The 22,441-nt window shown below is 39.1% G+C and overlaps 3 protein-coding genes across 7 annotated transcripts in view; 1 reads left to right on the top strand and 2 right to left on the bottom strand.

Moving 5' to 3' along the window:
- Positions 1 to 2,384, top strand: part of LOC107725201 (histone-binding protein N1/N2-like) — a 9,117-nt gene extending 6,733 nt beyond the window's left edge. For 3 of the 4 annotated variants that reach the window (XM_016534386.1, XM_016534385.1, XM_016534387.1), the window contains 3 exons: positions 1,261 to 1,335; positions 1,722 to 1,850; positions 2,185 to 2,384. In XM_016534386.1, the coding sequence (XP_016389872.1) occupies positions 1,261 to 1,335; positions 1,722 to 1,850; positions 2,185 to 2,220 (240 nt within the window). In that variant the 3' untranslated portion in view covers positions 2,221 to 2,384. The remainder of the gene's footprint in view (positions 1 to 1,260; positions 1,336 to 1,721; positions 1,851 to 2,184) is intronic. The other variant, XM_016534388.1, reaches the window with a different exon arrangement.
- A 405-nt stretch (positions 2,385 to 2,789) lies between these two features.
- ccdc17 (coiled-coil domain containing 17) lies at positions 2,790 to 9,486 on the bottom strand. The gene is made up of 14 exons (XM_016534389.1): positions 9,274 to 9,486; positions 8,970 to 9,053; positions 8,842 to 8,895; positions 8,624 to 8,738; positions 7,821 to 7,962; positions 7,630 to 7,737; positions 7,239 to 7,372; positions 6,729 to 6,854; positions 6,333 to 6,508; positions 3,869 to 3,936; positions 3,528 to 3,737; positions 3,228 to 3,450; positions 2,979 to 3,080; positions 2,790 to 2,904 (listed from the first exon to the last, which is right to left on the bottom strand). The coding sequence occupies exons 1-14, from the start codon at positions 9,484 to 9,486 to the stop codon at positions 2,851 to 2,853; spliced, it is 1,809 nt and encodes a 602-aa protein (XP_016389875.1). The 3' UTR covers positions 2,790 to 2,850.
- A 661-nt stretch (positions 9,487 to 10,147) lies between these two features.
- On the bottom strand, positions 10,148 to 22,062 carry LOC107725200 (vasculin-like protein 1). 2 transcript variants are annotated; one of them, XM_016534384.1, is made up of 11 exons: positions 20,929 to 22,062; positions 18,484 to 18,597; positions 18,173 to 18,302; positions 17,766 to 18,082; positions 16,379 to 16,454; positions 16,058 to 16,254; positions 15,737 to 15,877; positions 13,775 to 13,930; positions 12,862 to 12,980; positions 11,942 to 12,044; positions 10,148 to 11,816 (listed from the first exon to the last, which is right to left on the bottom strand). In XM_016534384.1, the coding sequence occupies exons 2-11, from the start codon at positions 18,541 to 18,543 to the stop codon at positions 11,661 to 11,663; spliced, it is 1,455 nt and encodes a 484-aa protein (XP_016389870.1). In that variant the 5' UTR covers positions 18,544 to 18,597; positions 20,929 to 22,062; the 3' UTR covers positions 10,148 to 11,660. The 2 variants fall into 2 exon arrangements, with proteins under 2 accessions (XP_016389870.1, XP_016389869.1); XM_016534383.1 differs by lacking the exons at positions 17,766 to 18,082; positions 18,173 to 18,302; positions 18,484 to 18,597; positions 20,929 to 22,062 and adding exons at positions 16,610 to 16,926; positions 17,012 to 17,141; positions 17,306 to 17,419; positions 17,708 to 17,728.
- Positions 22,063 to 22,441: the final 379 nt, after the last annotated feature.

Here is a 22,441-nt window from a genome sequence, read left to right on the forward strand (position 1 = left end):
GTCTTGTGGAGCGCTTTCAGAGTATGCATTTATTTGTCATTTGAACTGTTTGGAAACGGAGTGTAAATGTGGAAGTCCTTCAAAGATTTCTTATTCCGTTGCGCCCTCTATAGGACCAGCGACTAGTCGACGTCAAGCTTAAAGCGTCATGGCAGAGCATTGAAGTTGATTAGTCGGTGCAACCCCTACTGACTACTGTAATCTAAAACCCCTTCAGCCAGCATCCAGTATAAAACACTCGTGCTTTTAAGCCAAATGGCTTGCTGGTTTAACATTTTTAATTTTACTGACATCTGTACGCGAGTACTATTATCACTGCCATCTCTTATGAAATCGGCCATGTTTTCTCTGCGTTAGCGCTTTTTTGAACTTAGTTTAAATGCATTTGCTTACTGGATCCTTAGACTTTCCAGGAGTTTGCCAGTTGATCTGATCGCAAAAAAAACTGCTTTTTTATTTTTATAATGTATTGTTGACGTGCCAAACGGATACATTTAGACTACTACTGTTATGCTATGTAAATATTTATTTACATTAGTTGGCATATGCGCCAATGTATGTTTCTGCCAGTGGATGCCCACACTCCAGGTTGCGTTTATTAAACTCAGGAGAGAAGGTAATTTGAGTGCACTCGTATAATGTCTGATTGATAGAAAGCGTGTCCGTTTTCTGTGAGTGAATGAATGGGAATCCAGCTGCAAGCAGAGAGATTTGCGCTCATGCATTTGATGCGCTCTTGCATAGGCAATATGCGCTCTGAACATTTGTCATTAAAATAACTCCATAGAAACCGCCTCAAACGAACTTTTAAAACGAGAAGTCGTGTCTGAAAGCTGCAATCGATTTTTTTTAATTCGTTAAATTAATGGAGAATATTGTGTTTTTCCATTTCCGTTGGTGGGACTCTAGCACTGAGGTCCGCACTTATTCCTTTGAGACGCCCACGCAGTTGTCATCAACGGGAAAAACCCCACACCCCTAATCCTAACCATTGCGTATCATATGCACCCCAAAGTCAATTTATGCATATAAATGGAACGCCAAATAGAAACAAACTTGTGGTATTGATACGCATTTTCGTAATTTACGATATAAAGCTGCATAGATTTTTATTTTAAGACAATCATATGCTCTCACGGGCCACATAAAATGATGTGGCGTGCCTTGAGTTTGACGTGCTCTAAGGGATATTTCTCCTCTTTAATGGTACTTTAAGCCTATAACGGATAGTGCCACCCTAAAATGCCTGTTTTATTTCAGATTCCTGTGAGACCAGCTGATGGTGCATCTTCCTCAAAATCTGCATCTGACGTTTCTCACCTTGTTCGCAAAAAGGTGAGTATCTATCCACTGAAGTGTAATTCAACCATTGCAGTAGACCTAGGGATGGGTGGGGGGTTTGTGGGTGAACTAGCATGCTGCAAAGTTATTAAAATTGGAGTGAATGAGTGTAGTCTGCCTCTAAAGGGGCATTTGCATTGCTACCTTCCCTTAGTTGAGGTCAATTTTGCATGCTGGGTCATGAGCTGAATTTTTTCAACTAGATTAGGTTTGGTGTCGCTCGGTGCTTCTGTGGTGTTTGGGCTTCATTATTGTCGCTTGGCATGTTGTAGTTGTGGCGTGGTGTTGAAGTGGCCATATGTGCTTGAGTAGCATGTAGAGACTAGGTGTTTAGCGCAAAAAAATAAGTACGTGTTCTGTCCTGCTTTATTCCTGCACAGAGGAAACCAGACGAGGAGAGTCCAAAAAAGGACCGTGATGCTAAAAAGAATAAACAGGAGACCTCAGTTAATGGCAGTGATGACTCCGCCCACAACGGCAATGGAGTCCAGGAGAAAATGGAGCAGCAGGCGAGTTGATAGGCTTGCTGTTTCCCCTTATGCAGTCACAGGGCGCTGGATTCTAAAATATTGGTATCGTAACATTGTTGGAATACAAGGGTCGAAACACAAACTTGAGAGGAGGACCGATTCAGCTGGATGTACTTTTTACACATACTAGCAAAATCCTATTTTAGAGGGAGTTTGTTTCTTTATCTAAATATTGGTAGACTTACTGAGCTAATGGAATTGGTTTTTGAGTATTGCATCTGAAGTTTTATCATTTGTCAAGCTTCAGTTTATTGCCTAAACCATTATTTTGAGCAGTTCTTTGCTGTTTTAATATTTTCATTTTCTCTTGCAGTCAGCCAATTCTTCCTCTGTGGAGACGTCCGCATAATGGGCATCTTCTGATCGACCACTTACCTTCCAACCTGCAGAGCATGCCTGCCTCATATACGCCATGAACAACTTTTGTCTCTTTGTTTTGTAAATAACCTGTTTTCTTTGTCTGTCCAATTTTTGTATAATTGTAGTAAACTCTGAATAAAGGATATTTGCATATGTGAATGTGGCTTTTAATATTTTACCCTTTGTTTTTAATAAGTGTTCTGCTTCAAATATAACGATGTCCAATGGAATCATAGAAGTTCATTGGCCAGAAACTTGTGGAATCCCATGATAGGATGATAATGTTTGAACTATAATAGGAGTAAAATGTTTGTACAAGTATGTGTGCGTTTCTGATTTGGTGTGAAAATGATAAAGCAGCCTTAAACGACTGTTCCTAGATCAATGGGAAGCCACACACCCACTAACACAAAACAACAACTTGGATGTACCCAGGTCAAGTAATTAACTTTTAATGTTTCATAGATGGGAGACAAAAAAACCTGTATGTAGTTACTTGAAATACAAAATGTTTGAATTTACAACTGGCTTTATTTGTATGATAATCAAATTGGTTGAATTACTCAATTTGCCCTTAACTGGTCTTTTCCAGTTGATCTGTCTGCGGCAGTGATGAAGGTCATGGATTGGATGAGGGCTGCAATGTGTTACATGGTTCTCGGTTTGAGGCCACCTAAACAAGAAAACCTTTGTAAATTTTGCTTTTAAAAAGCATCTTGAGATAGAAAATCTAAATATTTTGCCTACCATGGAAATGTACTTGTATTGGTTGGGGTCAATCTCTTCAAGGGTCTGTACATCTCCATCATGAGCATTTGCTACCCGAAGACAAAGTTCCATGTTACCCAGCTTGGAAAGAAACCGTATTTAGCCAGATTTAATTGAGTTCAAACTCCTGTAGGACATTTTTAACCTAGTTGAGATTTATGAGAAGAGATTTATGTTGATATGGCCTTAGGAAACAGACATTTAGCTCTTAGTATTTGGTGAACGTACTTGTGGCACAGAATTCAGTTGACCTGGACTTAAGGATGCTTGAACTGGGAGAGAGCGGAAGGGAAGCCTCCAGTGACCGCTGTGAACCTGGTTGTGCTGGCCAAAGAGATCAAGCTTAGCCCAGCCACAAGTCACCAAGCCCTCAGTTTCATGGTTGAACAAATCCAGACTTTTAGAAGTCTGGATCTCTACGACCAAAGAGAGATCTGGAGATGGCTGTACTCTGAAATGAAACACATATTCAATGATGTAAACATATACCAGCTCTACCTGTCCATATTTATGTCTGAATCAAACTACCTTGGCACAGGTTGCTTAACAGCCAGTATAGCATAGTTTCCAGGACTCTTGGTGGACAGTAATGGTCCTGCAGGTTGGCACTGCACAGGTGGCATTGGGGTGGACTGTCCCAACTTCTGTCCATTAAAATATAACCCTGCCAATAAACGCACTGATCTCAAAGTAGCTTCAACACCCATCACCAGGTCATAGAAGATCACAAAGCCAGTCCTGTACACACACATTCAGACGATAGCTGGATTTGAATCATATCATAATATATTTAGTGTGACGTACATGCATCTATAGGGACTAAATGAGAAAAAGAAATCAATAGAGGCCGAGGTGAAAATGTGTCTTACACAGGATCATAAGGAGCAGGACCAAGAGCTTCCAGTGGATCAGTTACATGGGAACCCATCAGCGAATGCTGTTTTGAACTCTGATCCTGCAATAATAATAATATTGGTAAATACAAAATATATGCACCACATCATTCTTCATTCCCTATCATTCTCACTATCACTCTTTTGAGATAGTGAGAATGAAGAAGGGCGTTAAATTGATTGAAAAGTGACAGCAAAGACATTTATAATATTACAAAAGATTTATATTTCAAATAATTTTTATTCTTTTGAACTCTCTATTCATTAAAGAAAAAAATTATCAATGTCCACAACAATATTAAGCATCTCAACTGTTTTAACATTGTTAATAATTAGCAATGTTGATTTTAATGATTTCTGAATGATCATGTGACACTGAAGAAATCCATCTTTGGCATTACAGGAATAAATTACATTTTAACAACAGTCTTCTAAATTATAATAATATTTCACAATATTACTATTTTTAGTGTATTTTTGATCAAATAAATGCAGCCTTGGTGAGCATAAGAGACTTCTTTCAAAAACAATAAAAGACTTACTGACCCTAAACTTTTGAATTCTGTAGTGTAATTATCATAAAGAATTAACAATACAGGTGCATCTCAATAAATTAGAATGTCGTGGAAAAGTTCATTTATTTCAGTAATTCAACTCAAATTGTGAAACTCGTGTATTGAATAAATTTATTCAACTATTTATTGAATAAATAGTTTAAGTCTTTGGTTCTTTTAATTGTGATGATTTTGGCTCACATTTAACAAAAACCCACCAATTCACTATCTCAACAAATTAGAATACTCCATAAGACCAATAAAAAAAACATTTCTAGTGAATTGTTGGCCTTCTGGAAAGTATGTTCATTTACTGTACATGTACTCAATAACTTGGTAGGGTCTCCTTCTGCTTTAATTACTGCCTCAATTCGGCGTGGCATCGAGGTAATCAGTTTGTGGCACTGCTGAGGTGGTATGGAAGCCCAGGTTTCTTTGACAGTGGCCTTCAGCTCATCTACATTTTTTGGTCTCTTGTTTCTCATTTTCCTCTTGACAATACCCCATAGATTCTCTATGGGGTTCAGGTCTGGTGAGTTTGCTGGCCAGTCAAGCACACCAACACCATGGTCATTTAACCAACATTTGGTGCTTTTGGCAGTGTGGGCAGATGCCAAATCCTGCTGGAAAATGAAATCAGCATCTTCAAAAAGCTGATCAGCAGAAGGAAGCATGAAGTGCTCCAAAATGTCTTGGTAAACGGGTGCAGTGACGTTGGTTTTCAAAAAACACAATGGACCAACACCAGCAGATGACATTGCACCCCAAATCATCACAGACTGTGGAAACTTAACACTGGACTTCAAGCAACTTGGGCTATGAGCTTCTCCACCCTTCCTCCAGACTCTAGGACCTTGGCTTCCAAATGAAATACAAAACTTGCTCTCATCTGAAAAAAGGACTTTGGACCACTGGGCAACAGTCCAGTTCTTCTTCTCCTTAGCCCAGGTAAGACGCCTCTGACGTTGTCTGTGGTTCAGGAGTAGCTTAACAAGAGGAATACGACAACTGTAGCCAAATTCCTTGACACGTCTGTGTGTGGTGGCTCTTGATGCCTTGACCCCAGCCTCAGTCCATTCCTTGTGAAGTTCACTCAAATTCTTGAATCGATTTTGCTTGATTCACAACAATCCTTACGACAATCCTCATAAGGCTGCGGTTCTCTCAGTTGGTTGTGCATCTTTTTCTTCCACACTTTTTCCTTCCACTCAACTTTCTGTTAACATGCTTGGATACAGCACTCTGTGAACAGCCAGCTTCTTTGGCAATGAATGTTTGTGGCTTACCCTCCTTGTGAAGGGTGTCAATGATTGTCTTCTGGACAACTGTCAGATCAGCAGTCTTCCCCATGATTGTGTAGCCTAGTGAACCAAACTGAGAGACCATTTTGAAGGCTCAGGAAACCTTTGCAGGTGTTTTGAGTTGATTGGCATGTCACCATATTCTAATTTGTTGAGATAGTGAATTGGTGGGTTTTTGTTAAATGTGAGCCAAAATCATCACAATTAAAAGAACTAAAGACTTAAACTACTTCAGTCTGTGTGCATTGAATTTATTTAATACACGAGTTTCACAATTTGAGTTGAATTACTGAAATAAATGAACTTTTCCACGACATTCTAATTTATTGAGATGCACCTGTATATTGGTACTATAATGGTTATTGGCTGATTATTTTGTTATTTTTTAATTATTGGATCTTGGACATTTTGATACATAAATTTTGATACTGTATATAGTATAGAATTGTAATATCATCCATCTCTCAGTTATAGACATAATGAAAATAGGTAGTATCAAAGATAATTTTTTGCACTCTGATATATCACATTAACCCAACAGATATTCCATCAGTATTAATTAAGATGCCTGAAGCTTTGTCTCACCAGTGGCAGATCAGGGTGTGTTACGGCCATAGAAGATCCAGGAAAAACAGATAGAGGAGCTTGAGGATGGCGTGGTCTTCTCTCTCGGTCCTTCTCTTTTTCTCTTCTTGAAAAGGCCATCTCAGCATGGAGGCTAGCCATTTGATGGATATGGTCGTTCCGGATATCAATGAGCCCTGATCCAGAAAATATGAATTCAAATATTCAAATAATATACTGAAATATTCAAATATTATTAATATATTCAAATAATATCAAATGTTATGACCATATAATGTTAGTGCATAGTTTAAGCATGCAAATTAGACAACACATAACTAACACATTTCTATCAAATGTTGAACATCACTTTATTATTCATCATGTCATGCTCAAGATTTCAGATCTCAGAGGAACAGATACCATGCTCTCTGTGCTTCTCCCTGGCCAGCTGGATTCTGAAGATTTCCTCCTCAAGACTTTGGTTCTCCTGCTCCACAGCAAGAACATCAGGGTCCAACACTCTGTGAGGAAACTTCATCCCTGGCAGGACAGAAATGAGATATGACCCTGGATCCTAAAGAATAGTGTACAATGACCCCCAAAAATATTCAGACTCATTGACTTCTTTGAAAAACATTAAAATGTTCATACATTCATTCATACATACAGTACATTCATAGGCTGCATTTATTTGATCAAGTTCAGTAAAAACTAATATTATTATTTTTTTAAATACAGTAAAATCAGTAATATACAATTTAATATAACTGTTTTCTATTTTATTATGTTTCAAAATATAATAAAATTGTATTCCTTTTTTTATAATAAAAAAAAAATTCCTGTGATGGCAAAGCTGAATTTTCAGTAGCCATTACTCCCTATTTGCAGCCACAGTTCAATGACAGTGATGATGGTACTGCTCACTTCTTCCTTTTGTCTTGCTTTGAGCTCTATGTTTTGCCTGCTCCAGTGTAAGAGCCTCTGCTTGAAGGTCATGCATATGGGCCAGAACCTCTGGATCAGAACCACCGGACTGCATGTATGCCAGACGCAAAGCTCTGTTTCAAAAACAAATACACCACAATGCTCAAGTGGTCTGGATGGTTGCTAAAGTTGCACTAAACGTTTGCTAGGGTGTATTGGCTGTGTTGTGTTTAGGAGGTTTCTTGGCAGTTCTTAAAAGAGCCCAATCCTAAGACTTAAAAGCCTATTATTGTTCCTAGATTTGATATGCATACTTCCTTCAATAATGTAAGTGCATGTTTTTTGTCACTTCTTTTATCATCCTGGCAACATGTAAGTTAAAAAGACCAACCTTATCTGAGCAGAGAGAGGTCCAGCCACAGAAGAGATCAAGTCAAAAGTAATATGTTGTGTCTTCTTTTCCTCTGGTGGGTTAGAGGGGACTTCAATTGGATTAGGCCTACAACACCAGCGCAGTATAAACATGCATAAATTGATTTATAGCTTCTCTGCACATTTCCTTTTTCCTCCACTCTCTCTTACCCTTTCATTGAGTTGATGTGAGAGCTGAGCTGCTGCAGCACCTCCTCGTTCCTCTGTTCCTGATTCCTCAGTTCTCGCAGCACTTCCTCGAGATGAGCCGTCCTCTCCCGTCCTGCCAGCTCGGCAAGCCGCTCTTCTATTTCTGGGATAAACACATCATTAAAAAAAAGTAGTGCAGAAGAAATTCACATCAACATGTTCAGAGGTGTTTCAACCAATCACAACATGAGTTTGCAGTTGCTAAGTGAAACAGTGTGACAACATTTTGGGGTCCCATTTAAGCCTGTAGACTTTAAAAAACAAACTATTTTCAAACTCTTCAGCATTCTGTGGTAGGAAAGACATTTCAAAACATTTTGGGTAAAAACTCTAGCTAATTTAATTTCTAGCATTTTATGTATGCTAAATGCACACCTTTAAATAAAAGTTTCACACATTTTACAACTTGATTGAAAATATGAATAAGTGATTTACCACATGTGATCTTCAAATAACAAAAGTTTTCAATAACTTTACCAAAACCACAAAAATTCACTTTTGGCACATAACACAGAAACAATTGGGAGTACATTTTGGTAGTAAATTTGCAAAGAATCAGCAAGTAACATATTGAATTAGAAGTGAAATTCTAAAGAAGAAAAACGTTAATATTTTCTTGTAAAACACTTTTTTACGGTGTAGTTGAAAACTCAGTTTTTGTCCAAACAAAACTAAATAAACTCTACAATTATTGTTGCTAATTGTGAATATATGTACATCCAAAAACAATAGCTTTCTTTTCTCATTCTTATGACAGCAGTTACCCTCTCTCTGCTTCTCCAGCTGATGGTTGCATGCTCTGATCTCAGCCAGTCTCTGCTCATGAAGAGCCCTGTGCTCATCAGCTCTCTGCTGGAGTGAGGCCTGCTCCTCAGACACCTGAAGAACAACTTACCCAATGTCCAAAACACGTAATACCACATACACAAGCACAATATTCACATTATAAACAGATTTATAGAACTAAGCATATCAAACTGACCTCTGTCTGTCTTCTGGGCAGGTTTTGTTCAAATGAAATCCTGAGTTTTTGAAACTAAAACAGAAGATCATCAGATGGAGCATAAAAACCACTCTGAACCAGATTTAAGTTTGTATGTGGTCCTGTACCTCCTCAGTGAGTTTGTTTAGTGCAGTATTCTCTGACACATTGTCCTGTGCACTTTCGCTCTCATGATTTCTCTGTTCCTTCAGCTGGCCAATGGAACAAGAAACATTTTTACTAACTGTATTACTTTAAAATTTTTGGGTAGGTATGATTTTTTTTCATCTTGAATCAGTACTTCAATATTTGAGCAACTGTTTATTAACTGCTCTGTTTATTCAAATTATATATATATTTTTTATAATACACTCTGCAGGTTATAATCAACTGCAGGTTTTTGGAAAAATTTTATAATATTAAACTACTTACAATAATTAAATCAGGTGTCCTTGTCCTTGTAGGATGCACCGTCTTCACAGCTGCTTGTTCTTTTTGAGTGAATCCCCTTTGACCTCTCCATAGAGCTACTGGATCTTTTAGGTCTGTGCCAATGCAGAATTTGGCCGTGTGTTTATCCAAGAGTCCAGTAGAATGGAATGCCATCTTACAGTTCCGACAAATTAAGTCCCCCAAACCTTCCATCTCTCCAGCAAATTATTAAAGTTAGCAACTTTTTCCCTATTGAAATTCTAAACTGGACCCAGCTAGACTGATTCTTAAAAAATAGGAATATACTTTTTGTTAGAATGTCTGCCTTAACTTATATGTACTGGATTTGTTGACTGAAGTTTTGTTTGTTGGTTACAATCACCTTGGAAAAGGGGAGTGGTAAAGAATGGATGGGGTTAGAGCAAGAGGAATCCAACCCTTCAGTGCTATGCTTATTATTTTTATCCTTTGTGTGCATATTTTGAATATTATCAACTGCCCTCCTAAAACATGAAGAATGATTCCCCAAGTGTTTCAGCAGAAAACGAAAGGCTGGACATGTTTGGCAAACTGATGCAAAATATTTATTAAATTTTTTTTCTCCGATCTTTTCATTATGATGCAGTAGTTTATGTCTGCTTTGTCTCATACAGATAAACCCATACATGACACCTTTTATCTTCTCAAATCTGTAAATAATGTTATCAAAATAATCTTAATCTTCCAAAACTCACAATTTTTTATTCTTATATTTTTTACAATCCACCCTGAATATCAAGGCTGCAGCAACAACATAATGCAAACAAAAAAAGAAAAAGAAAAAAATATTTATGTGGGAATTTTTTTTACAGCTGCACCAAAATTAAAAAAGAAACTTAAATCTGTAATAAAGCAATTTTTATACCCTATCAGCAAAAACAAGGTACAAAAAAAAGGAGATGCACAATTTACACCAGCAGTCCCTCATGAAATAAAGAACTTCTAGAGATGGATCTCTACTTCACTGCCAGCAGCAGGGATAGAACTCCGCGCTCAAAATGAACCTCAAATGAACTGTTTAAAGAACAAAATAGCAGAACAAAGCGTGCAAGCCATCTTACCGAATCGCTCAAAGAAAGTTCACAGTCATTACAAACCATAGACAGCTCGGATCAATTCCTGCATTATAAATATTACATAAGCCCAATAATGTTTAATGCTTTCTATTCCATTGGGTAGATTTTATTTGGGTTTTGTGAGGGAATAAGATCATCAAACCTTTCTTTTGTTTATTGAATACCCCTTATCAATCTACATGCAATGAATGTAAAGCTATTGAAAATGATTGCCACAGCATTATTTCTGTAAGCATGAAAATGCTTTTTAAAGAGTAACTGAAATGTTCAGGATTTCAATATGGTTTAAATTGAGGTTATTCAGGAAAAAAAAAAAACTAAACCATATACGGGCAAGAAAGAAAAGAGTCTGTTTATGATTTTTTTGAACTTCAATCTTTCCTAAACAGAACCCAACCTCAGTGAACTGAACATCTGTATGTTCGCCTGGCTTCCCAGAACGCAACATATAAAACATAGACCCTTGCATCCAAACATTACCTTTATTCAAAAACCAGCTCCTGACAAACTCTTCCGCAAGTTAGGTTTCAAATCTAACTTTTAAACATCCTTTAAGGTTTTCTCACACGTGTACTTGACAGACATATGAAATCAGGTATATTAGTATGATTCTGCAGAATGAAAAGTGTGAAAATGAGCAGTTTGCTGGAAATGGAGCCAGAAATGGACTGATGTTCTAGCTGCCAGACTACATGTGACAGTCCATTCAGTGTTGCTTTAGTTCCTCCTTGCTGCAGGGATGACTGGCTTGAGTTCATTTCTATGAGGGACTGGGAGCAATGTCGCAGTCAGCGGCTCACAATGATTGTTTCATCTTAACACTAATGCTACGAATTGTTTTCGCGGAAAGGAAAAAATATTTTTTAGAAAGGTGTCAAAGCCATTTTATAGAACATTCAGATAATGTCATATTTCACGTTAAATCACGGTTATAATTGGTGTTATTATTATGAATTAGTCTTTTTTTCCCCAAGCAAAAACAAAAAAGATCTGGTGGAGGGTGTGTGTGGGTTTGTTTGACATTTCTAGTTCAGGAGAAAGAACAAAATGCAGACAAGGAGAGAGGGGGCAAAAAATCTAACAGAAAGACACTGCCTATGAGCTGACAAGTGAATTCTTTTTCTCTCCGCCTGGGATATGACCGATGTTCCTTGTCCATGAAAAGAATCTTTTCTCTCTTCTTCCTTTAGTTTGAAATAAATGGGTGTGATGGAGGAGACAGATTAAGGGAAAGAGAGAAAGGGAAATGTGGGAGGGGTGTTTAAAGCCACATTAGGTATCCTCATCATCGGAGGTCTGGCTGCTACTGCTCGTCTCAGACTCAGAGCCCTCTTCCAGGTCAGGGTTAGGGGTGTTCCTCCAGTTTAGCAGGGCCACACTACGTGGCTTCAAGAGCACACCGTTACGTCCCAGACCAATCTTCTTCATCTGAGACAAAACACAAACATACTCAGTCACAGAGGAAATGAACTATAAATGTGTAGGATGCACTTAAATTTAAACCAAGAAAATAAAAAAGTGAAATAGAAACTATATGTATACATTTCCCATACCTGTTCAGTTTTAGCTTGAAACTCTTTGAGTTCATCCTCAGTGAGGGGCTGGAAGTTTTCATCATTTTCTGGGTATTCTTGCCATCCCATTGCCTTCAGCAACCTGTCACAGAGGATCCATGTGTGTGAGTATGTGCATTGTGGATGTTGTCTATGTTGTTGGGACGTGAGGGGATCAATGTGAGGCTCTGTTCAAAAACCTAGTGTGATGCCTATGAAGGTAGCATTACACTATAAATGTGTCCCTAAGGGACCAAAGATACCTGATTTTGGCCAAATTATAAGGAGCCATTGCATGTATCCTTCATGAGAAAATTGATTTGAGATGCAATGTGATGAAGCTCAGTTAAAAAATAAATTCAATGTGGTGGTTGAAACAAGAGATATTTGCTTGTAAATAAGTATATTTAATTGCTAGTTTAGCAACATGCTATTTGCCAACTCATGAACCCAGTAGTCTTCCATATGCACGAGAAGCGGTATTTGTATAATACATGGCATTGCTGCCCATGTAAAATTCACCCAAAAATGAAAATTCTGTCATCATTTACTCACCCTTGTGTTTTTTTTTTCAAATCTGTATGTATTTTGTTCTTCTGCTGACCAGAAAATATTTTTAAGATATATTTTAATGCTTCATTTCGGTTCCCATTGACTTTCATTATATTTTTGTCCACACAATACAAGTCAATGGGAACCTGAACTGTTTTGAAGATTATTCAAAACAAAACATTTTTTGTGTTTCACAGAAGAAAGAAAGTAACACTCAACATGACTGAGTAAATGATGACAGATTTTTCATGTTTGGGTGGACATTCACTCATTCACTCATGTAGGCAATTCACTAGAATCTGGAAGTGAGCTTATATGTGTCTGATGGAGGAGAATGCTTTGAAGTGTTTGTATGTGGTCGCTCTGACCTGTGTTCCGCCTCCAGAGAGCTGGACAAGTGCTCTGGGTCTGAGTCACTGAGAGAGTGGGAGATGCCGTTCTCATGACTCTCTCCAAACTCTTTTGGTTCTGGGGTACTTCCCTCTCCCTAAACACAAAGATAAACCACAAATTAAGCCTCAGCAAACATAAATTTAAGGAAATCTTTGAATCTTTCCATTTATTAGCCGTTTTGGAAATCTGGTTGCTCATGGCTAATATAATGCTTATAAACAAAACGGATGGAAATAATTTTTATATATTACATAATTTTACCTTCTAATCCCCCCACAAAAAAAATAAATAAATAAAAAATTTAAAGAATTTGTGACCCTGGACCACAAAACCAGTCTTAAGTCGCTGGGGTATATTTGTAGCAATAGCCAAAAATACATTGTATGGGTCAAAATTATTGATTTTTTTTTTATGCCAAAAATTATTAGGATATTAAGTAAAGATCATGTTCCATGAAGATATTTTGTAAATTTCCTACTGTAAATATATTAAAACTTAATTTTTGATTAGTAATGTGCATTGCTAAGAACTTCATTTGGACAACTTTAAAAGGCAATTTTCTCAATTTTTAATTTTTTTAGCACCCTCAGATTCCAGATATTCAAATAGTTGTATCTCGGCCAAATATTGTCCTATCCTAACAAATCATACATCAATTGAAAGATTATTTATTCAGCTTTTAGATTTTGACCCTTATGACTGGTTTTGTGGTCCAGGGTCACATTTATTGACAAGGATGTAGGTGGATTTGGAACTAATATAAACAGGATTTCTCCAAATCTGTTAATAAGCCAATTCTTATAATCTTAAACCGAGCCTGTAATGACAAATTAATTAACCTATTACATCAGCTAATATTCTACAGATCAGAGATGAATTCATGTGCACCTCTGTTGGAGCTCCTGGGCTGTGGCAGTCACTCACATCCCCATTTCTCTCATCCTTTAGCCCACGCAGGAACTCACTCTTACGGTCTGTGCTGCGCCGCATCAGCTTTAGCCGTGAGGGGGTGATGTCTATGGGAGGGGTAGTGCTGGAAGGCGGCTATGGAGAGAGAGAGAGAGAGAAGGAGAGATGGAAAGATAAACACGAGTTAAAAATAAGAAAATGCTGGGTAAGCAGCCATGTTGATTATTGATGTTCTCCTATGGATAAACATGATAACGTTTGTTTGATGAATAACAGAATACTGAAGCGTAGAGCAGCTCTGTGTTGTAAACATTTTTCTTTCATTCTTCATCTGCTTGTGTGTTTTGTAAATAGAGGAATTATATAATGACACCATGAAAGCATTTTCTCTGAAATGAAGCCAAAAGCAATCATATTTTCTGGAAATGTTGGGTACTAGGTCCTTACTGGCAAAAGATTAGAAGGAATTTAGAAGGTCTGGTAACACTTTATTTTAAGGACCAATTCACACTATTAACTAGCATGCAGATTAATAGCATATTGGCAGCTTATTAGTACTTATAAAGCACATATTACTGCCTTGGTCCCACTTTATATTAAGTGGCCCTAATACCTGTGTACTTACATAGTAACTAGATGAGTACGTAGTATGTAACCACAGTGTAAGTACACATTGGTACACAGTATCTACAGCTCTAATGTTTGTGTAACTACACATGTAACAACCCACTGAATGGTATGTGTAAGTACAAATGTGTAACAGGACATTGGTAACAACACTTTTTGGTAATGAAAGTACAAATGTGTAACAGGACTAACAGCACTTTTTGGTAAAGAAAGGGTTACACTTTATATTATATTTACCATGTAATTCATGTAACTTGGCACCGGCCAGTAAGTTAGGCTTTACGTATAAATTGTGGTTGGTGTCCAGAATGTTACACTTTATATTAAGTGAACAGTTCCTGAGGAGTTACCATGTAAGTACACTGGTATTACAGTGGTGCACCAACTCCACCAACTTGAGATCCAACTCCTCCCACTTTACATATCCCTAAACCGACGCACCGCTCCTGGAGCGCACTGCCGGACCGCAATCGCATGCAGTGTGAAGGCTCTGATCCGTTAACATGGGCGCGGAAAAAATACGCACCACAGACGGAGTGTGTGACCCTGGTGTTACGTTTGTATGCACGCCCGGTCTGTTCTGTTCTCGTACTCCATTTAGGTGTGCTGCATTCTGATTGGTTCGGATAGCATACGAGGTCGGGGGCGCGGAAAATCGTGCTATAAAGCGATTTAGAAATCGCACACGCTCAAATCGCGATTTTATGACGATTTCGATTAATCGCACAGCCCTACTACTTAACCTCTGATTCACCGCAATGTCCGACCTGTCCTGAGCGCGTTTTTAACAGCTGGCGCGTTGGACCATTGACACTAGTGTTTAAGAACAATACAGGAGACAGAATAAAGAAACATACAGTGGCGTGCAGTGAGACGGTCTGTTTCCTACCTCCTGGAATGAACAAACTTTGCAAGTTAAAAAAAGAATCAACTTGAAAATAGAAACACCTCATTATATAAGACCTTCTGTGCAGTCTAGGTCAGCTGTTAAAGACAGTCGCGATTTTATGACGATTTCGATTAATCGCACAGCCCTACTACGCACACATCTAGTTACTATGCAAGTACACAGGTATTAGGGCCACTTAATATAAAGTGGGACCGGCAAAGGTTGTAGTTAATAGTGACTGAGAATTGGACCTTAAAATAAAGAGTGATGGAAGGTCTATTTATTGTAGAAATAATGGCCATCTTGGTCATTGCATGCGTTTCTTATTTAATTTAGAAAAAATAAAATAAAAAGAAATTGTCCTGACTTTTTAAATCAAAGCCAACTAAAAAAAACTGCCTGCATGCCTGACTTTGTCATTTTACCTCTTTAGAAGTGCCATGGGCAGGTGCACTGATGGGTGTCAGAGATTTGGTCACAGAAACTGGGCTGGTGAAGGCCGAATCCCGTCCAGAGAAATGCAAACCCACTTTAGTTTCCCTTCCATTGGGTTTCCATGGGCCAGGCTATAAAAAGGAAGGCAAAGGTTTTATTTATAAATGGCAAATGACACAATTGCCCTAATACAATCAAAACAACATTAGGAAAAAGCCTAGTCTTCACTATAAGTGATGTGACCCAATAAGTCTGTATAACAAATCCCAAACATCACGCAAGTACTATTTTAAGATCCACTGGCTTAGTACCTTGGTGGGGGCAGTGGCAGGTTTGGGGACCAGATTCTTGTAGACGCTGGGTCCAGTGATGGGGACTTTAGAACCATTGGCGGGAAGAGGGCCAGCACTGGCAAAACCAGCTGAAAATGCAGCACTGGGATCCTCCTTAGACACTTTCTTAATGACCAGCATCTTCGACATAACCTGCTTAGCACTAGGGGGGTTCTCTGTAACAGAAATTGCAAAAAAAAAAAAAAAAAAACCTTACAGAACAAACCAGAAAATGTAACATGATATTTAAATTTTTATGTAGCTGGAAGGAGGTGACTCAATTAATGAAAGCAACTTTACCCCATACTCCTGCTGGAGTACCGACAGCACGAGGCTGATTGGCTGGCTTTCCAGTTGTCTCTGGGTTCAAGGAGGGCTGAAATTCACATGAAAACAGAAAGCCTGAATGCAAACTAACTATGCAGCTGACAGAACTAAACCTCTTCAATGACACAACCAGTTAACTCATGCCTGGGAGGGGTGTGACTCCACTATACAAGTAAACAAACTCAAGACGAAAAGAATACTTACAAAGTCCTCATCAACAAACTTGAGTTTGTCATCATTGCGCTCCTCATCAGAATATCTGTCCTGATATGGGCCACCTTTGCGTGGATGAAAGTTTCCATTGCGCTGTCGGTGACCCCCTTGTCTGTCCCTCTCGCCTCCACCACGTTTGATATGCCGAGCATGGTGGTGGTGAGGACCTTCCTGGCCTCTCGGTGCCCCATGCCAGCTGGGGGTCTCCTTCCACCCTGGTCCGCCTCCCAATCCCCCCTGACTCCCCTTCGCAACACCAGAGTCTACAGAGTCATGCCTCAACAGAGATGGCTGCTGCCACCCATCACCTGAAGAGAAAATGTACAGCTATTACAAAGGGCAAGAAACAGATTACCGCTGCATGCAAAGGAGGTTAGATGTGTGTTCCTCTACCTCCAGGTGCCCTTAGTGGGTCATTGTTGAAAAAGCCATCGGAAGAGTTGTGCCTGCGGCGGTTTACTCCCGGCCGGCTGTCTCCGCGGGGAAAGTGCTCTCCATGCTTCTCAAGGGGGGCAGCAGGGGACTGAAAATCACAGACGCAAATTAAACAGACAGCTTCAGCTTTAAAAAGCTTATTTTAGAAAATAATGATTAGGCTCAAGAGAACTAAGAGTGGCCGTTGAGTCATACTGTCCTGAATAAAAACATTAAAAAAAAAAGCACAAAGTCAACAATCCATTACAATACCTTGGCGGGCTGAGGCGTGGAGAAGTTAAGCCAGGCAGGAACAAAGTCATGCTGCGCCATTTAGGTCCAGTGTCTCCCGTTAGTGGATGGAGGCATCAAACCTCATGGCCTGAACTGACAATGCAAGCAACAAACATCACGTCATTATAATCTACTAATACAAGTAAGTCACATTAATGCAAACATATTTAAAGTCTGCAAGAAACGGACATTGCAATTATCTTTTATTTCCTATTGTGACAAATACAAAAAGGGCAGGACAATTTGATTGGATCATTGTTGTTTGCTGATTGCTGTGATTGTGAATGTGAGTGCAGTGTTTCCCACAGACTTACACTCTATGTGTGGTGGCACTTCCCCCGGGGAAAATATATACATAACGAAAACAGCAAATGGTCTTACTGAAAATGCAAATTCCTTCTCTGCCAGCAGGAGGCGCTTTTACGAAAAGAATACTTACAAAGTCCTCATCAACAAACTTGAGTTTGTCATCATTGCGCTCCTCATCAGAATATCTGTCCTGATATGGGCCACCTTTGCGTGGATGAAAGTTTCCATTACGCTGTCGGTGACCCCCTTGTCTGTCCCTCTCGCCTCCACCACGTTTGATATGCCGAGCATGGTGGTGGTGAGGACCTTCCTGGCCTCTCGGTGCCCCATGCCAGCTGGGGGTCTCCTTCCACCCTGGTCCGCCTCCCAATCCCCCCTGACTCCCCTTCGCAACACCAGAGTCTACAGAGTCATGCCTCAACAGAGATGGCTGCTGCCACCCATCACCTGAAGAGAAAATGAACAGCTATTACAAAGAGCAAGACAAGAAACAGATTAACTCTGCATGCAAAGGAGGTTAGATGCGTGTTCCTCTACCTCCAGGTGCTCTTAGTGGGTCATTGTTGAAAAAGCCATCAGAAGAATTGTGCCTGCGGCGGTTTACTCCCGGCCGGCTGTCTCCGCGGGGAAAGTGCTCTCCATGCTTCTCAAGGGGGGCAGCAGGGGACTAAAAATCACGAACACAAATTAAACAGACAGCTTCAGCTTTAAAAAGCTTATTTTAGAGAAGAATGATTAGGCTCAAGAGAACTAAGAGAGGCTGAGTCATACTGTCCAGAATAAAAACAAAAAATAAACATTAAAAAAAAGCAAAAAGTCAATACAAAATCAACAATCCATTACAATACCTTGGCGGGCTGAGGCGTGGAGAAGTTAAGCCAGGCAGGAACAAAGTCATGCTGCGCCATTTAGGTCCAGTGTCTCCCGTCAATGGATGGAGGCATCAAACCTCATGGCCTGAACTGACAATGCAAGCAACAAACATCACGTCATTATAATCTACTAATACAAGTAAGTCACATTAATGCAAACATATTTAAAGTCAGCATGAAATGGAAATTGCAATTGTCCTTGCTTTCCTATTGTGACAAATAGAAAAAGGGCAGGACATTTGATTGGATGATTGTCGTTTGCTAATTGCTGTGATTGTGAATGCGGGTGGCAAGTAGGCTTGCCGCGATAGATGGTGCTGATGGTGATACCGTTGTTAAGCCGCAACACCGGTAACGTCACTTGCCCACCGCGGCACCGACCCCCACCGTCGTTTTGATTTTTTTATAGTAATAAAAATCATTTAGTTCAGTAAAAGAACAGACACTACAATTAAAAACTGAACGCGGCTGCTCAATGTAGCGTGCCGAACGACAGTCGCATCACACAGATCAGATTTCATTTATCCAGTGAGGAGAGTGAGTCGAGCTGACTGACAAGAAGAGTGGGGTGAGACAGACAAGACGATCACGGATGATTTAGTTTCGAAACGAAATGCAAAAGCGCCTGTTTGGCAGTATTTTGGATTTTGAAAAGCCTGTTTACTTTTGCCGTTTATCTAAGGTGATTTTGAAAGTTTTATTAAATATTTGTTTCTTATTTAATTGGTTCCACATTGTTTGCTGATTTTTACTTTATTTAAACTTTGTGTAATTTATTTATTTAATTTGACATCAAGGTGTATGCCATGCCTCCAAGCTTTCTTATTCGTTTTGCTAATAAACGTTCAAAACGAACAATTGCTTTACGCCGAATTGCCGTTATTTGAAAGTGAAAATAAAATGCGCACGCCGCTTTTAAAGCTATTTAAAAGTGGAGGAAAAGAGGAAACGCCCCCTGCCCCCAAGGTGATACCAGTATTATCGGTGTTGTCACACGTCGATTAACCGGTGGGAAAATTTCCTCACCGTCACAACCCTAGTGGCAAGTTGGAGAAGTTTTTTAATTGGTCTAACCATCGGATAACTTCATTGCCCAGCCCCTGAGCAGATGTACACGTCATCATCCTTGATATCATTCCGGGGAGGAGGAGACATTAATATTTTTAATTAAAGAAAATAATAAATATAAAAAATTTAAAATAAAAATTAAATTTTATTTTTGATTTAAAGGTGACTTTAAAAGGTGAAAAGTGCCATTTCTGCAGCACCAAATACAAAAGGAATGACTGTTTTTAAACAGTTTTTGAATACTCCCCCATCAGACAAAGGTCAGGAAACAAAATAGTCTTGCCCTGAAACTCATGTTGCTGAGTCAGGCTGATTGTGATACTCAATGAAAGAGAAAAACGTTTTGAAAGCACCGCAGGGCCAGTGCTTACCCTTTTTATGGATATCAACCTACAAATGACTTACAGTTGTATCTGCGTATTAAAGATGCTACAAATGATTTTTGGAATACCATGCATAAAATATGCCCCACAACTTGACAGATATCACTAAAAAAAGGTGTCCATAGAAACCACACCTGTGCCAGCCAGCCAGCCCTAGGAATGAAGGAGCTGGTCCACACATTTGAACCAAATTGAAAACCACTTGAATGTGGAGGGGCGGAGTTTAACCAGACTAAATGATTGGAGAAGTCCAGCATGTTACCAGAGAAAAGTCTGTCATTTTCACCAGAAGATCAAGTTATGACAAAGTGATTTAAATATTATGAGGCCAAAAATTAAAAAAAAAAATTGAACACAACACAAGAAGATCTATAACTTGCATTTTCAAGACGTTTCAAGCAAGAAGTTTCTAGGTTAAACATTAAAGGGGTCATATGATGCGATTTCATTTTTTCCTTTCTCTTTGGAGTGTTACAAGCTCTTGGTGCATAAAGAAGATCTGTAAAGTTGTAAAGACTAAAGTCTCAAATCCAAAGAGATATTCTTTATAAAAGTTAAGAGTTAGCCACACCTACCTAAAACGGCTCGTTCGAACACGCCCCCACATATCATTTCAAAAAGGCGGGGCATAGAGGAGAAACAATAATGTACACTATGTGGAAAATAATGTGTTTTTTTAACTTTAAACCGCATAAACACATTTCATTACACCAAATACACAAAATAATGTTCTTTTTAGCAGCATCATATGACCCCTTTAAAACAAAAAAAAAACACTAACTTTTGTTTCATTGCTCTCTTGGCCTTGATATGATTGACTGTATTTACTTAGACTCACAAGAACTAACTTTAAAACAATACATTCTACTTAATGACAAATCTCAAATTCCATTACATAAGTGGTAACTCATTCAAAGTACAAAATAACCAATACCAAAGAAAGTTCCAACTAAATGTTGTGGATTCTTACCCCAGAGACAAAGGCTCGATGACCCTGTCCTTGGCTGTATCTGTGTAGAGGGCCCAACCAATGCACTTTTACGGGCTTTGAAGCCTCAGGACAACCGCTACTCCTGTCACAGGCAAACTCCAGTTTCCAGGATGGTGCAAAGAAAAGGATGGAAGTGAAACTTGTGCAGCCCAAGGTGAAACTGTTAGGTGATGGAAGAGATGCAGACGTGTTGTTCTTGATCAGTGGCGTGTAGTTTTGGAAGAATAGCGGATATGTTTGATCAGTAATGCCAGAGTGACTCTCCACAACACCCTTAGTTCACCGATGATGACTGTGTGCATTCAGGTCAACTGGATACAAATGAAGCAAATCCAAGGGGTTTTGAAATGAAACTCTGTTTGAGTCTTGGATTTTCCAGTCTCTTATTCTGGGTTCTTGTGGTAGCAGCACGTTGTGCCTGCTCTGACACTCAGAAGCTCCTTTACGAACTCATTTCGGGCTGAAGACACACACAGCAACAAAAAAACGGAGAGTGGGTTTTTACCACACAAAGCTGTTTTGCGCAACGTGGTGATCTGAATATGTTCACCTCATCAAAACAGCGAAGGTGCTACGTCAGGGAGAAAAGGGGAGGGGGGCTGATTTGTCACATCACAATAGCTAGAAGTGCTTTATATTATAAAGTCATGAGAATTGTTTTAACTTTCAACAGCTCATACTTCAGGTGATTCAGTGAACCAAACAATGAAAACTTGACATCTTTAATTCTCGCCCCACATGGCTGATAAATGGCTGGTGAACCAATATCACGTTAGGCTACCGAAAAAATTTAAAGGAAATATGATTTGACCTCTAACAACACTTCCAACCTTCCAGTTCATCAAATTCAAAGTAGCTTCCAGAGGTGAGTAACTTGAAGCCAAAGTGCACAGATTCCTGTTAAACACAGTGAACCGTGCATTGGTAATTCAGCGAAACCAAAACAAAAGCGTCCAGGTGAAAGCAAACCTTGAACATTCAATAATGTGAAACAACAGGTGTTCTCCAGATTGTATTATTGCATGTTGGGAGATCTCGGGTCTTTTAAAATCCTGCAGTCACAAATCCAACAGGTCATTCCTCCTCCAGATCTTCACAATTTATCTGCAGACCAACTCTGTAAAACAACAACCAATATTTAGATCAATTTTATCCTAAATAAATGTATGTGTGTGTAAATATGTGATCACACAGCAATTAATGGCAAAATTAATTTCTTCTTACAAATGGGTAGACAAGACATCAATCAAAGACAGTTGTGTTCTGCAGGGTGACATGCTGTAGCCTACTTAAAGGGTTAGTTCACCCAAAAATGAAAATTAGGCTGCGTTTTACTCCGAGGCATCCTAGGTGTATATGACTTTCTTCTTTCAGACGAATCCAGTCGGAGTTAGCGCAACGTTGACCTCATACGTCATGATCCCGGAACTGCTTCTGTGTACAACTGCTGGCGCAAGCTAGATTAAAGTGATTATTACATTTTGAATATGGA

The sequence above is a fragment of the Sinocyclocheilus rhinocerous genome, unplaced genomic scaffold, assembly GCF_001515625.1.
Source record: "Sinocyclocheilus rhinocerous isolate Xijiao unplaced genomic scaffold, SAMN03320098_v1.1 scaffold1838, whole genome shotgun sequence".
In the NCBI taxonomy this organism is placed as follows: Eukaryota; Metazoa; Chordata; class Actinopteri; order Cypriniformes; family Cyprinidae; genus Sinocyclocheilus; species Sinocyclocheilus rhinocerous.